General features: G+C 36.6%; 3 protein-coding genes across 12 annotated transcripts in view; 2 read left to right on the forward strand and 1 right to left on the reverse strand.

The window, feature by feature from the left end:
• LOC127880220 (leucine-rich repeat-containing protein 24-like) overlaps window positions 1–5,547 on the forward strand; it is a 37,490-nt gene extending 31,943 nt beyond the window's left edge. For all 8 annotated transcript variants that reach the window (XM_052427505.1, XM_052427500.1, XM_052427503.1 and 5 more), the window contains one exon: window positions 1,469–5,547. In XM_052427505.1, coding sequence (XP_052283465.1) covers window positions 2,813–4,987 — 2,175 coding nt within the window. In that variant the 5' untranslated portion in view covers window positions 1,469–2,812 and the 3' untranslated portion in view covers window positions 4,988–5,547. The remainder of the gene's footprint in view (window positions 1–1,468) is intronic.
• The window catches only part of LOC127880237 (60S ribosomal protein L9-like), an 87,733-nt gene that overhangs the window by 49,709 nt on the left and 21,130 nt on the right, over window positions 1–16,894 (forward strand). The gene's annotated exons all lie outside the window — the stretch shown is intronic.
• Window positions 1–16,894, reverse strand: part of LOC127880233 (protein YIPF5-like) — a 73,957-nt gene that overhangs the window by 46,567 nt on the left and 10,496 nt on the right. For all 3 annotated transcript variants that reach the window (XM_052427539.1, XM_052427540.1, XM_052427538.1), the window contains exons 3-4: window positions 15,790–15,962; window positions 14,972–15,006 (exon numbers count right to left, since the gene is read on the reverse strand). In XM_052427539.1, coding sequence (XP_052283499.1) covers window positions 14,972–15,006; window positions 15,790–15,962 — 208 coding nt within the window. The remainder of the gene's footprint in view (window positions 1–14,971; window positions 15,007–15,789; window positions 15,963–16,894) is intronic.

Genomic DNA, 16,894 nt, shown 5'->3' on the forward strand with positions numbered 1-16,894 from the left:
TGCAGACGCACATGTGTTTCTCATTTCATTCATGAAATTTGTAGCTTGTGTTTTACAAGTTTTTGTTCCTTATTTCCTGAGTATTCCTGATAAAAGTTGGACCAAATTTTCTATGTGTGCCTACACTAGAGCTTTTCTAGTCACATTATCTCAAAGGTGGGCTTACTGAATGCACATCTGACTGTGATAGAAGGCAAACAAGACACAGATGAGTTGTGTTTACTTTTTGGGGTATCAAGTATAGATCTGTAACAGGATAATAGTAATGTACTACAAAACGCATATCATATGTCAGTGATTCAGTAATGCACCCACTTAAATCCAAAGGCTACAGTAACAGTGAACAACAATAATTTTTCCAGTAGACATTGATTCAAATTAAACATGGAAGGTCATATTATTGCACTATAAAACTGGACATTCTAGCAATACTGCAACATTGCCAGCCTGGCACCATCTGCATATGTTTTGTCTATATTTCTTGATGACAAACACAAATATAATAAACACTTATCTATTTTCCTATAAAAAAACTTTCGCATACATGACATATTTATAAGAAATAAAACTCTCAGGCCACATAAAAGCAACATCAACTTTTTAGATAATACAGTCTTATTATTATTCAGCAACAGCTGAGTAACATTGCAGTGTTTGGCAATGTCTCTCATATTTTTAAGCAACACATGTTGTAGCTCCAGAACTTATCAACTTATCTCCCTTGTAGAGATCAATGGAGATTTTGGAATCAAAGGTGAACTGGTATCACAAGCTCAGTAACTCAAGGAAGATAAATTTGTCATAATTAACTTTGAAGCAACCCATATGCTCCACATTTTAGTGTTACAAAAACTTTTCAGTAATAAAAATCAATATTGACAATTCACAACCAACCAACATATCAATCTCCCTTTATTTTACAAAGATATTTGTACTTTTGATGAATACTTGTGTAAGTTGTAAATGTGGTTGACTTTCCAAATTATTCAAGCAAGTGGAATCAATGTTATTACCAGTACACATAAATTGTTATGTTCCTGCTTAAAATAAAACGTGGTGTAATTTAAGCAAAAAAATTACCAAATTAACATTAATACTAAAGTTAAATAGTTGGTGTTTCTGTGCATATTAAATGATGTGTGCTTAAATTTTACTGAAGTAAGTGCAAGAGTTACCTATTGTTAATTTTATCAGCAACAGAACCGCAACGATGATAGTATTTCCATTATTTCTTTTTTACATCAAGAATGCCACATGTTGTGTTCAGCCTAATAATAAATATATCATTTTATAGGTAATGATGAGATATGCAGAAGTGTTTCCGAAACAGATTTCACCTTATAATAAATATATAATTTTATAGGTAAGGTTGTGATACGCAGCAGTGTTTGCCTGTTAGATTTCAAGCTCCACCTCAGAAACCTGACAAAAAATCAAACGTTTCAAAGCATGAATTTATGTGTTTCAGGTCATAGCATCAGATGATATCAACAGGCAATTGCAGCATCGATATGAGCAGACGGTAGAAGTTGCTGGTGAGTTTCAGAAGGGTCCGACAGCTGATGGTACTCTTGCATGGCGGAATTTCTTGTACAGCCTTGACAGTTAAGTGTGCCAAGCTTTTGCAGTCCTTTTCAATCCTGGATCTGGAATACACATCTAAGGATTCCAGTTTCTTTCCAGAAGAGAACAAAGTTTCCGTAAACATTTGGATTGTATCTGGCAGAAGTTTTGAAAGTACCTATCATGCAAAAAGCATGTTGATTAGTATAACAAAATACTATGAAGGAGTAATACATGTCCATTACGTGTCTTGCTGTTTGATAAGTTTTATTTAAATTTCAACAATAACATCAATAGTGAAGCACTTTGCGAGGACAAGTGACAAAGGATTTAAATGTTTTTGTGAGAAGTTATGTTAAACGTCATATCCAAGACAGCAACAAGATTCAGCTGCGTCCATGAATGGAATATCAGTCGGCGAGTCACCAGTCAAGGAATTACACAGTTTCCATGCCGATGAATTTAGTCACGGTATCTAGGAGACAGCGATTATTGGAAAAAACTGAAAACAAAGGCCTGCAGATGACAGCACTGGAATTCACTCCATAATTCTTCTGTACAGGAAGGAAATAGCTTCAGTTGGCTGTCATCTTCACTTTGTAGTTACTAATGGTTCATTCTGTGTCAATTACACCTCAATCTTTGACATGAGCTGATATATGTGTTGACCCATTTATTGGCAATAAATATTGCTTGTGTGACTTGTGACAGATGTTCTCTTACTTTGCTTCTTGGAATAATAAAATGGTTGACTTGGTGACAGATGTGATATAACTTCACTGTTTAGATAAGTAAAAAGAAACTTGAAAATTCTGTGGGAAAAAACATATGTGATGCAATGAAATTGCTGAATAAATGCATGGAGCTTGGGTAATCATGTTTTTCTAAGTGAGAAAATGACATGTAATGGATGTGTTTACAAGCTTTTCAATGGGAACAGGCTTCGCTCATAAACAAGATAAAATGTGGTAGCTAGTTTCTGAAAATCTCTGCTAATGAAGAACATTTTTTACAACTGTCTGTGATCGACTTCAGACTGTGAAAACGAGTAGGAATTAATGTTGGGATGACAGAGGCATCATAAAGATGCCCTGTTCCAAAGAATTATCGCAGGAGAATATTCCAAATAATTAGCCAGCAAAAAGTCAGGCATAATCTCCAGTATGATAATTTCTGTTGGAAGAAGTACACACATTTGTTGGGAAGTGGAATTCAAAATAATGTGAAGTGCTCAACATCACAAAGAAATATGGCACACAGCATAGGCATTTTGATCGTCTTTCTCTTTTTAAGTGCAATAAATGCAGTGGCAATCATGCTGAATTTCGAGTGTACTACATCCAGTGCAGATGCAATAGTGGGCGTGGCTAACTGCTCAAGACAGCACCTAGCCCACGTGCCAGCCAACTTACCACACAACATTCGAGTGCTCGATCTCTCCAACAACCAAATCACACAGCTTCAGGACAATGCGTTTGTGAAGTATGAACTCCTTGAAATGCTGCACCTGCATAATAACAGCCTGTCGAGATTAGAGACGAGGGTGTTCAATCGTTTGCGGAGCGTCATGTACCTCGACTTGTCATACAATAACATTGCCGAGATACCCTCGCAAGCCTTTCGGGACTTGAAATCCTTGCTCACTTTATCCTTACTCGGCAATAAAATTGTCACCATTCATTGGGATGCGTTTGGTGGCATTACGAAATTAACTAATCTGTTTTTATCGGGTAATCACATTCAAAGCATTCATCCTAATGCATTTACTGGATTACGCAATCTACAATACCTGGAACTACAAAATAACGCTCTTTCACAGCTTAATGGTTCTTCTTTGGAATCATTTCAGACAAATCTTAAAGAGATCAAACTCTTCAACAATCCATGGTTTTGTGACTGCAATTTACGATGGTTAATACAGTGGCTCAAAAACAGTAGTGAAACAGATATTCAGCGTCTTCGTTGGAAATTTGGTTCAGAGGAGCCAATGTGTAATGGACCATCTATTATTGATCAAAGACTGTTTTCCAGCTTAACAGGAGAATGGTTTCTATGTCCTATACGAATGTATTCCAAGGCCAGGAACCAAGAAACCTTGGCTGGTGGGGAGGTGGAGCTTTTCTGCAAATATTCAGCTGACCCCCGTGTTGACATTCAGTGGCTGAGAAATGGTCAGCCACTTGACCTGTCACAGAAGCAGAAATACAAAGTGGACTATGAGGGCACAATTATGACAACAAGTCGGTTGTATATCTTTGACTTTGGATACGGTGATATTGGTGAATATGAGTGTTACGCGGAAAATAAACTTGGACGTGCTTTCGATTCCTGTCTGGTTACCATCCAAGGTGTAGATCCATCTATTGCTTTGCAACCAACGACAAAAAATGTGGAAGATGATAAAGACCGAGTTAGAAATGCAATAATTGCTTCCTCGACAATAGGTGGTGTTATGTTTTTATTGATAATTGTTCTCATCATATTCTGCTGCATAAAAAGGTGCAAACGGTACCATAGAAGAAAGAAGGAGTCCATAAGAATGAGTTTTGAAGAGCACTTGAAGGCTAATGGCTTCATTGAGCCCAGTCTTAAGAAAGAGCCAGTAATGTTTGACGATGTCGCTGACAGAACACCGTCGCTGGAGGATGACCTTGAGGAGCCAGGTTCAGTGTATGATTCCCTACAAAGACCTCGACAGCCCAGCTCTGTCAATACAAACACATACATTTCATTCAAGACAGAGTTCTCTGAACCCGAAGCCGAAGAAGAGACACAGCTCAATTCCGAGGGACACCAAACCACAGCCAGCACTTCCAAGACGAGTGACGGCTCCCAGTGCGAATCTACATCCCCACTGCTAGAAAACATATCACCAATACTCATTGATCCTAACGACCCATTTTATGAGGAGGCAAATTTATATGTGCCACGTTTTTATGCCTCAACAAACAATTATTTACATTCAACGCCTCGTGATCTGGAAGCTAATATTCTCAATGGCTTGAATTCAGCTCCCAGGAAGATCCAACGCTTTGAAAGTGAATTCATTCCAGTACGTGATGTCCATGGATTTATACTCCCTAGTATGACAACATTACACACTTATCACTCGGCAACCTTGCCACAAAATGGCCATGTGCCTAGGATTCCACACAGGACTCACACATTGCCGCACGGATTTTCAGCACATCACATGCCAGACTACAAATCAAACCCAGCTGTCAGGAGTAACAGTATGTCGATCAATCACCGGAGTTCGTCTGTCGGTTATCTGGGTACAAACCCTCCCAAAAAGCCCCCTCGAAGCTTTCAATCGCGTGACACTGTATCATTACATTCTCAATCAAGCTTTGGCGAGGAAGGAGGTTTGAAACTCTCACTACCTAAACCTGGGTCTGTGGATGGGTACGGAACTGCTGTCTAATGTCATAGAATTGTATGTTAAACTAGAATATAATATGCCATTCAATCATGAATAATTGTACTTCTACATGTATTTGTGGATTGTGTTTTTCTAATGGTCCCAACAAATTCAAGGTTTTTATTCTTTATCTACTTAAAATTGTCAGACACATAAAAGAAATACTAAAGGTACATGTAATTGTATCACAAATTAACCATTATTAGATTATTTTACATCAAACTCTGGTTCAATATGAACAAGTTTAAGATCCAGAATATGGAAAAAGTAATTTTAAATATATATTAGAATAATTTAAGTTTTCAACTTTATTCACAAATAAAATAAAGAATCTTGCTAATGCATTTGGTACAAAACATGTATAAACATACTACAGGTACTTCCATAAGTTTTTGGACACATTTTATGTGATAGGTGGCAAATGAAAAACTTTCTATTTATTTATTTGGCTCAATAGATACACTAAGTATTACTATTTGAGATCCTGAAGATGACTATATTTTTTATTATAACTGTTTGTGCATAAGAAATGCCTTTGTTGCATAATAAACTGGATTAAACATGTTGTTCTTGTATGAACAAAGACGCAATTCAAGTCTTTGCAACACTGAAAATGTAAAATCGCTTTGGGGTTCATTTAAATCATGAACAATTATGTGCTTCACTAGCTTTTAAGAATAGGAAGTAAAGACTTCTATTGCTCTAATTTTGAAAGTCCCAATTATAAAATCTGGAATCCTACTTTGATTCAAGATACAATAAGTATAATTCTACCAATTAAATGGATCACAATATATTGTAATAAAAAAAATTCAAATACGTATGATAATATCATGTATTCGCACATACATCATGTACAGTCACCCAACATGGCTGTCATATCTGACTGTTATTTAGCTGCTTTTGGTTAATAACTAGTAAATATTTCCAAGGGTTTCTGAGGGAATGAGGTAGTCATGCAAGATCCTACAGTTTCATTTTTTTCATGCGTTTTAAAATGGAACAAATTTGAATCATTCAAAAGTTATTATCAGTGAATTTCTCAACATTTCCAACTCCATCCATTCTACAATAATCCAGTTTTATCATGGTTTCTATTGTCAATAGCAAAATATGTCTAATATGACAATAAATGTGTTACAGAATTTCAGGAACGCAAACATTTTCCATTTTATGGAAGTGCATGTACCGTACTAAGTGAATTGTGGGCAAATGTCAACAAGACGTGTAAGCATTGAGCACTTTGAATTGCCACCAAGAAACAAGAGAATTCAGTTTAGATTGAATGCAACATGTACCAACTATTATCTGAAAATTTAGCATAAGTGAACATGAATTTCTTGGAGTAAAAACAACACATTTTTCTGTAAATCTTTCAGAGTAACAATTTAATACTCAACAAGACCTAATTCCAATTGAACATGATACCTGTACATGGCAAAGTTTTAATTGATTGTCATTAATAAGATTTGCCAATGTCAGTCACACCTAAGGAAACATATACTGGTATCACGTGACACTAGCATTATTGGCTGATTGGACAGCATAAAAAGGACAATAGAATGGATTGTAGACAGATTAAGAAACATCAATATCAGCTTCTCGCTGACCAATGCAGACACTGACAGAAGCTTAGTTAACTTTAGTGATGCTCAGTATTACGATGTATCGGATTTGCTGTCCAGATGAATTTGTCCTGTGTATTAGAAAACAGTGTATATGCAGATTATTTGACATTCACTTTAATTCCTCAGCAAATTTCGGGCGTAACTTACATCTGGCTGTCCATTTATGGCTGCCCTGAGTGAAATGGCTCACACAACAACGTTCAAACAATTATTGGCCTAGAATAGAATTGTTAATCTTGCAATCTACTGTTTATCCCATGAAATAACTAGGTTTATTCTGGTCTTTAAATACCAATACAAGGGCTGTTTGTAATACATGCATGCCCCCCAAATCGGCTGCCAGTTGTAGTGGCAGCCATTATGTGAATACCATAGAAACCATTTTACTGCTTCAGGTCACTAAGACCTTTGACCTAGTGACCTGAAAAGCAATAGGGGTCATCTGCCAGTCATGATCAACGTACCTATGAAGTTTCATGATCCTAGGCCTAAGCATTGTTGAGTTATCATTCGGAAACCATTTTACTGTTTCAAGCCACTGTGACCTTGACCTTTGCCCTAGTGACCTCAAAATAAATAGGGGTCATCTGCCAGTCGTGATCAATGTACCTTTTAAGTTTCATGATCCTTGGCCTAAGTGTTCTTGAGTTATCATCCGGAAACCATTTTACTGTTTTGAGTCACTGTGACCTTGACCTTTGACCTAGTGACCTGAAAATCAATAGGGGTCATCTGCCAGTCATGATCAATGTACCTATGAAGTTTAATGATCCTAGGTCAAAGCATTCTTGAGTTATCATCCGGAAACCATTTTACTGTTTCAAGTCACTGTTACCTTGACCTTTGACCTGAAAATCAATAGGGATCATCTTCCAGTCATGATCAATGAACCTATGAAGTGTTCTTGAGTTATCATCCGGAAACCATTTTACTGTTTCAAGTCGCTGTGACCTTGACCTTTGACCAAGTGACCTGAAAATCGATAGGGGTCATCTGCCAGTAATGATCAATGTACCTATGACGATTCATGATCCTAGGCCTAAGCATTCTTGAGTTATCATCTGGAAATCATTTTACTGTTTTGAGTCACTGTGACCTTGACCTTAGACCTAGTGACCTGAAAATCAATAGGGGTCATCTGCCAGTCATGATCAATGTACCTATGAAGTTTCGTGATCCTAGGCCTTAGCATTCTTGAGTTATAATCCGGAAACCATTTTACTGTTTCGAGTCACTGTGACCTTGACCTTTGACCTAGTGACATGAAAATCAATAGGGATCATCTGCCAGTCATGATCAATGTACCTATAAAGTTTCATGATCCTAGGCCTAAGCATTCTTGAGTTATCATCTGGAAACCATTTTACTGTTTCAAGTCACTGTGACCTTGACCTTTGACCTAGTGACATGAAAATCAATAGGGGTCATCTGCCAGCTGTGATCAATGTACCTATTAAGTTTCATGATCCTAGGCCTAAGTGTTATTGAGTTATCATCCGGAAACCATTTTACTCTTTAGAGTCACTGTGACCTTGACCTTTGACCTAGTGACCTGAAATAAGGGTCATCTGCCAGTCATGATCAATGTACCTATGAAGTTCATGATCCTAGGCTTAAGCATTCTTGAGTTATCATCCGGAAACAATTTGGTTGTTGGACCGACGGACAGACTTACATGTGCAAAACAATATAACCCCTCGTCTTTGGAGTAAGGGGGGCATAATAATGAAAACCATAATAAAATATTCATTATTAAAATAAACTCCTGCAGATATATTTATATTTAAGCATTGCAAAACAAAGCTGTTACTTACTTCTTTAACATGAAAATATTTTACAATGTTTTACTGGCAAATTCTGCCATTATATTTTTATTACTTAAAAGTAAAGGATCCCTTTTGAAGAAATTGTGGAATAATTAGAAAACCAGGTAGGTGTAAAATACAGGTTAATTATTTGATCAGCATGAAAACACAAACCACTCAACAAAGCTTGTGGTTCAAGTTTTCGGAACTTGGCAAAACAATTTAATTTGTATAAAACACCAACCTAGTATTCTATAGATTCAGTGTACATAGTTCCATTACTTTCATGCTGCCAAACCTTGGCAAAACAATTTAATTTGTATAAAACACCAACCTAGTATTCTATAGATTCAGTGTACATAGTTCCATTACTTTCATGCTGCCAAACCCACTTCATGACTGTGTTTATAATCAATATAAACACTGTGTTGAAGGCTTGCTGGGCCAGTAGTTCATACATGCCATGGGTGAATTACAATAGGTTTAATACATTTTAACACATTTATGGAAGTTTCAAGACATTTTCCTGTACACTTACATGTTATTAGAAATATTATTAATTTTCAGTTCAACCCTGTGCACATTGTTCAGAACATCATTTCGATTAATATTTTAAAACTATCAAATATTAGCTCACTTCTCTGAACCTATAATAATTTAATTGATGATGATCAATTCCAGATTACCAAATAAGAATTCTAATAAAGCTCTGAAATACAGATGATCCGAGTTTCATAAAAGCTTTTTATATGTTACATGTAAATAAGTGTCACAAACAGTCTTAAGACATACTAGGAACCTTGTACCATTCCATGTTAGGAATTGACTGTAATTTCTGCAAAGTTTTGTGCAAATCCTAATTATGTGCTAAACTAAATCCATGCTGAACAAGTAAAGCTCAGAATAAAGAGTTACAGGTAAAATGTAAGTTTTATTAGGGATGCAAGAGGTTCACCACTTCACCAGTAAACCAACTGAAACAATCAGTTAAACGGTTAGATTTGTTAGTAAAGGTTTACCTGAAAGTTTTATTTTTAATAATGCTTTTATCATGGAAAGAATCATAAACATGTTATTTTTGCACGCGGCATACTGCCAATAAATGCTGGTGCCTACTATGAACCACATACCAAAACAACAACAGGAATCCATAATGTGTCAATTAATAACACATAAACAAGCAATAAACAAGTATCATTTTGGTTACCAGCAGGGGTAAGTTTTGATATGTAGGACAATTGTTTTGTTTTCTTTCAAACTGTGGGGAGTGTGGGCTATTAGCAGAGATGTTTTCGACACCAATCAATCAGGGGAGACTGTAGTTGGCTTATTATGATGTTTTGTTAACAAATATGCAAGATTGATTGCTCCTAAATATTAAGCGTTTTTAGAATTAACTAGAAATGGCGCGGCAGAGGCCGACGCGTATCCCCACGCCGAATGTTTGACCTAGGTGTGCCCCAGGATTGGTAATGGGGCCAAGCATAGCTGAGATTGACCGTATTGTCATAAGAGAAGTTCATCATCAATTAGAAGTGAATTGGTGTAGAAATGAAGAAGTTATAGTAAAAGGCAATTTTGGGTGGGTGTGGTCTATGTGGGCGGGGCCCCAGGGTTGGTAATTGTGCCATGCATAGTTGAGATTGACCGTATTGTCATAAGAGAAGTTCAGTATCAATTTGAAGTGAATCGGTGTAGAAATGAAGAAATTATAGTAAAAGGCAATTTTGGGCGGGTGTGGTCTATGTGGGCGGGGCCCCAGGGTTGGTAATGGGGCCATGCATAGTTGAGATTAACTGTATTGTCGTAAGAGAAGTTCAATATCAATTTGAAGTGAATCGGTGTAGAAATGAAGAAATTATAGTAAAGGCAATTTTGGGTGGGTGTGGTCTATGTGGGCGGGGCCCCAGGGTTGGTAATTGTGCCATGCATAGTTGAGATTGACCGTATTGTCATAAGAGAAGTTCAGTATCAATTTGAAGTGAATCGGTGTAGAAATGAAGAAATTATAGTAAAAGGCAATTTTGGGCGGGTGTGGTCTATGTGGGCGGGGCCCCAAGGTTGGTAATGGGGCCATGCATAGTTGAGATTGACTGTATTGTCATAAGAGAAGTTCAATATCAATTTGAAGTGAATCGGTGTAGAAATGAAGAAATTATAGTAAAGGCAATTTTGGGTGGGTGTGGTCTATGTGGGCGGGGCCCCAGGGTTGGTTATGGGGCCATGCATAGTTGAGATTGACCCTAATGTCATAAGAGAAGTTCAGTATCAATTTGAAGTGAATCCGTGTAGAAATGAAAAAATTATAGTAAATGGAATTTTTTGGTGGGTGTGGCCTATGTGGGCGGGCGCCCCAGGGTTGGGATTGGGGCCATGCATAGTTGAGATTGACCCTAATGTCATAACAAAAGTTCAGTATCAATTTGAAGTGAATCCGTGTAGAAATGAAAAAATTATAGTAAATGGAAATTTTTGGTGGGTGTGGCCTATGTGGGCGGAGCGCCCCAGGGTTGGGAATGGGGCCATGCATGGTTGAGATTGACCGTATTGTCATAAGAGAGGTCCAGTATCAATTTGAAGTGAATCGGTGTAGAAATAAAGAAGTAAATGTAAAATAACCTAAAAAAAATGAGTGATAATTTCTGACGCGGCCCCACCCCAACCGCTATAACTTTTGACCCAGGGGTCAGATCAAAATTCCAAATAGTGCAGGGTCGCACATATGCTCATAGCTACCATGTGTGTAAGTTTCAAGGTTCTAGTGCTTTTAGTGTAGGAGGAGATAGTGGCCAGGACGGACAGACAGACAGACGGACGGACGGACGGCGGAGATAACCACAATATCCCCACCTTTTTTTCAAAAAGCGTGGGGATAACAATTGTATCAAGAATATAAATCATGACCAGTTATTGTTTATTTTCTTCATCATACATGTAATTTTATTCTATAATTAGTAAATACCGGTAACTATCCGACTGAGGCAAGTTTGAATTAAGAAAGCAAAGCATTAAACTGATTTAATTAAAAACAACAATCAAACATTTATTAAAATATATCATCATTAAATGTAGTATTTTATGTCATCATTTCAAAGTTATCCTGCAAAAAAAATTGACTAGCATTATTTAAGATCATAATACTTATTACCATCGCTCTTAAATGAATATAATGATTATATAAAATTCTTCATTTTAATTTCATTCAACCTAATAGAGAAAGACAATATCTTAATATTTAACTAGAAATGGCGCGGCAGAGGCCGACGCGTATCCCCACGCCGAATGTTTGACCTAGATGTGCCCCAGGGTTGGTAATGGGGCCATGCATAGCTGAGATTGACCGTATTGTCATAAGAGAAGTTCATCATCAATTAGAAGTGAATTGGTGTAGAAATGAAGAAGTTATAGTAAAAGGCAATTTTGGGTGGGTGTGACATATGTGGGCAGGGCGCCCCAGGGTTGGTAATTGTGCCATGCATAGTTGAGATTGACCGTATTGTCATAAGAGAAGTTCAGTATCAATTTGAAGTGAATCGGTGTAGAAATGAAGAAATTATAGTAAAAGGCAATTTTGGGCGGGTGTGGTCTATGTGGGCGGGGCCCCAGGGTTGGTAATGGGGCCATGCATAGTTGAGATTGACCGTATTGTCATAAGAGAGGTTCAGTATCAATTTGAAGTGAATCGGTGTAGAAATTAAGAAATTATAGTAAAAGGCAATTTTGGGTGGGTGTGGTCTATGTGGGCGGGGCGCCCCAGGGTTGGTAATGGGGCCATGCATAGTTGAGATTGACTGTATTGTCATAAGAGAAGTTCAATATCAATTTGAAGTTAATCGGTGTAGAAATGAAGAAATTATAGTAAAGGCAATTTTGGGTGGGTGTGGTCTATGTGGGCGGGGCCCCAGGGTTGGTTATGGGGCCATGCATAGTTGAGATTGACCCTAATGTCATAAGAGAAGTTCAGTATCAATTTGAAGTGAATCCGTGTAGAAATGAAAAAATTATAGTAAATGGAATTTTTTGGTGGGTGTGGCCTATGTGGGCGGGCGCCCCAGGGTTAGGATTGGGGCCATGCATAGTTGAGATTGACCCTAATGTCATAACAAAAGTTCAGTATCAATTTGAAGTGAATCCGTGTAGAAATGAAAAAATTATAGTAAATGGAAATTTTTGGTGGGTGTGGCCTATGTGGGCGGGGCGCCCCAGGGTTGGGAATGGGGCCATGCATGGTTGAGATTGACCGTATTGTCATAAGAGAGGTCCAGTATGAATTTGAAGTGAATCGGTGTAGAAATAAAGAAGTAAATGTAAAATAACCTAAAAAAATGAGTGATAATTTCTGACGCGGCCCCACCCCAACCGCTATAACTTTTGACCCAGGGGTCAGATCAAAATTCCAAATAGTGCAGGGTCGCACATATGCTCATAGCTACCATGTGTGTAAGTTTCAAGGTTCTAGTGCTTTTAGTGTAGGAGGAGATAGTGGCCAGGACGGACCGACAGACAGACAGACGGACGGACGGACGGCGGAGATAACCACAATATCCCCACCTTTTTTTCAAAAAGCGTGGGGATAATTAATTTCCAACTTAAGAATATTCAACGAAAACGAACAAAGAAACAACAACTGTTCAAGCAATTAACGGGAATGTTACAAGCAGCGCCACAAAAAATATGTGACAATCTTAAAACTTCTTAATAATAATATTGTATGCAGGATAATGAAAACAAATCAAACAAACACAAACACATCTGTTACAATTAATTTTGTACTAAATTCTATCAAGAAACGGATATGGACGCTCATGTTATCAACGAAAGCGATCTTGAATTACTTTCGATTTAAACAAGAGTATGTGCATCAGAGTGTGTGCATAAGATAATATCTTAAGATAATAAAGATGACATAAAAAGAGAACGACTCGCACCAAATCTCGGTGATAGGCTAATCAGTGAAGAATCTTTTTTACAGGAATGGCTAGTAACAGTGAATAAAAATCAGAAAGAAATATCAGTTTCTGAATGGTTAAAAAAGAATGACTGTCCGGGTATTTGGAAAGGCAAAGTTTTGTCCATTTGAAAAATCAAGTGGTAAAGAGTTGTTAATTAAAAGCTGTAGAACTGCAAACAAAAAAAACAGTAAAAATCAAATCTTGCCAGCTTTGTTCACAGGCATAAAAACATTACGTAAGTTACTCCTATGGCTACCGCTAACTTTGTACCTGAACATGTAAAGTAAGAGTGTTTTTATGAATAAATCTAGTTGTTAAGATCAAACAGGTCTGTAATTGTATGTGTGTTGAAAGAGATTTGTCAATCCATTATGCACAACTCATTGTTTCCAAATCAGTTGACAGAATTGTCCTCCCCTCAGACTTCTCCTCAATCTCACCCATGACATGTGGAAATACATATCAATCTTCTTTTTCATGTTTACTCAAGTGATATAGAATGTTAATATTATTATCACATTACATTAAAAAAAAAACACACTTCAATTGGCATTTAACAAGACAAAAAATGGCTGAAGAGTGTAAAAAAGGGCAGGATGACCTCTTACATTAACAATTGTCACATCATTAACTTTGTTCATGACTGTGACTTAATTATGCTATTTTCCGTAGAGTACTTGTATGCATAGTTAAAAATGTAGATGTTAATATCTAGTAATACTGTAAGTTATTCAATTAAATTGTCAATAGCCAATAAAAACATATGGCGTTCCTGTATTTTCAAATACATTGACCAAATAAAAAAGGGACAAAAAAGTGTGAGACATATTTTTAAATGGCGAGGCATAAAAATAAGGCCCCCTTTGCCATTCTGTACCACACAGAACACTGTTTACCAAAACACAATTCAGGGAAGGTGATCAAAACAAAACTCTTCTTTTATAATCAATAATTACTTCCCTTCAATTCAACAAAAATGTACTATTAGTATTCTTCAGTCATAAACAATACAAATTCAACCTCAATAAAGTTGAATGAAACGGAAGAGCAACTCCATTCAAATCATTATGTTCACAAGGTAATATTTTCATCAAATATCATGTTTGTTTTTGTACAGTTCCTAACACCTCCTCCAATTTCTCAAAACACACCAATAAGAAAAGTACATTACGTATGTCGTCATTAGAAATCTTTCAATATACAATCAAATCACATAAACTTCTAAAATCTATACCAATTCAAGTAATTTAGGCAACCATACAAAGAGCTATTTATACCATCAATGAATACACAATAGATTAAATTATCAATCCCCTTGGTCTTAAAATTGAGAATTTCCTAGACCACTAAAAGTATAAGCGTTTATATTGATACTAAGGAGACGCTAAGCATTTTAATGACAAATTGTGTAATATCTGGCTGTATGCTATATGACAGTGATTTATAAATGGGCTTGGCTAGAGAAGAGACCTGCTTTTGTGGTGCCAAGATAACATTTATACCTCTGAGTTTTGCTATATTTTGACCTAGCTATATCCTGATTTTACTGTTATAACATGTAACAACAACTATAATAGCCACTGGTTAACTAGTAGCACTCACCTTTTGAACAATATGGTCAAAGTTTATTCCAAGCTCTGAAACAAGAAAAACAAAACCTCAATCAATAATCATTAATTCACAGGTTATATCTTTGTAAGTTGCCCCTTAAGGTTTAACCCTTTGCATGCTGGGAAATTTGTCGTCTGCTAAAATGTCTTCTGTTGAATTTGTAAAATAAGCATTTTCTTCATTTTTTTCAAAGAAGACTATCAGAATAGCAAACAGTTTGTATCCAGATGAGACGCCACGTTCTGTGGCGTCTCATCTGGATCCAAACTGTTTGCAAAGGCCTTTAAAATACGGTTCCCGCACTGAAAGGGTTAACAAGTAAACAGTTGCAAGTGTCATTACATAAATAGAGTTTCACTTAACCATATCCTCTAAAAGTAAAATGCCTCGATACTTTTCATTAAATTTTGCCTTGCAATTAAATTTTATTCAACATAATTATAACAAGAGATATGCACCCTTAAGCATATGTGAAGAACACTAGTTGAACACTGGACACAGTGAGCACCACAATCAAGAGTCATAACTGTACAAGTGCCTAAGCCTAATTGGCTTATAATACAGCCTGAACAAGATATAATGACAACAAACAATCTTGTAAAGGTTGTTTAGAGGAAACTGTGGGACTTACAAATAAAGCAGATATTTAAGATATCTACTTATTAACAGACCATCTAACCAGACATTAGCAAGGAATATACCCAGCCATCAAAGACAGCAGGCATAAATAATATAACCGGTACCACTTTTTTACAATAATTATTTAAATTTTACTATTAACTGAATAAAACTTTCAGGAGTGATCTAACCTTCCATGAGAGGTGGTTCATCCTCGTAATTGTCTGCCACTGGCGGTGAGGAGTACGCAGACTGGTCGGGGGTCAGGATGGAGGGGTTGTAGGCAGGACTGGCGCCAGGCTGGCCCGCGTAACTACTGTCAATGCCATAGCCCTGTTGGCTGTAATCAAACTGTCCAAAACGTCTAAAAGAGAAAGTATTGTTGCTTAGTTGAGCATCATTAGGTAATATCAACAGTGCTATGTGAAAATGGGCCAAATGACATATGCGGAAAAACATGGTGATTGAGCAGTCTGAAAATGAGCTACATTGTCGGCTTTAAAGTCAGCAAGGTTTCGAGGTCTTATAAATGGAGAGGAAAGATTGAGACCTGACTTTACTTATTCACAGGCTGGTGCTATCATTGCTTTATATGGCATAAGGCCCATTTTTGCATGTTGCATCATATAAAGTGTTCCAGTTCTTTCTAAAGAACAGAGCACATAATTTTTTACCGCAAAGCATAAGATATTCACACTGACCAATGTTTTGAGACAAAATATTAAATACCCCCAAATCATATGGAGAAACGCAGTTTCAAGTTCACTACTTTATCAAGTAATGTCTTAATCTCAATCAGAAGTGTGCTATTGTCATTGGAAGCAAAATTATTATATAGCATGTGTCAGTTTGAAGTCGCAAAATAAGTAAAATTATTTAAGTTTTTCAAAAAAACATCCTTCAAGTTTTTGGGTACTAGGTATTTAATTTGGCATATTTTTCAGCAACTGATTCATATATAGGCGGAAGACTGTAGGATATGCACGTAAATACTATCTATTTTTGATCCTGGTTTGATAGATATTATCAAGGAAAATTTAAGTAGTGTTTTGACAGATTTTTTACCTTTGATCATTTTATACACTGTCTTCAAACTGGATATCATATCCAGTATTTTGACAGAAAATATGCATTCCAATAAAAGCAATAACATTTTAATAAAATTAGATTTACACGATTTCCTAGAAACACCGACCACATGTTGCTATGTTGATAGTACATATGTCTATGGTGTGTTTAGGCTACCAATACAAAACAATTCATGGGTAATCAAATGTGCTACACAATAATTAAAAA

The sequence above is a fragment of the Dreissena polymorpha genome, chromosome 4 (genome assembly GCF_020536995.1).
Source record: "Dreissena polymorpha isolate Duluth1 chromosome 4, UMN_Dpol_1.0, whole genome shotgun sequence".
Classification (NCBI taxonomy): Eukaryota; Metazoa; Mollusca; class Bivalvia; order Myida; family Dreissenidae; genus Dreissena; species Dreissena polymorpha.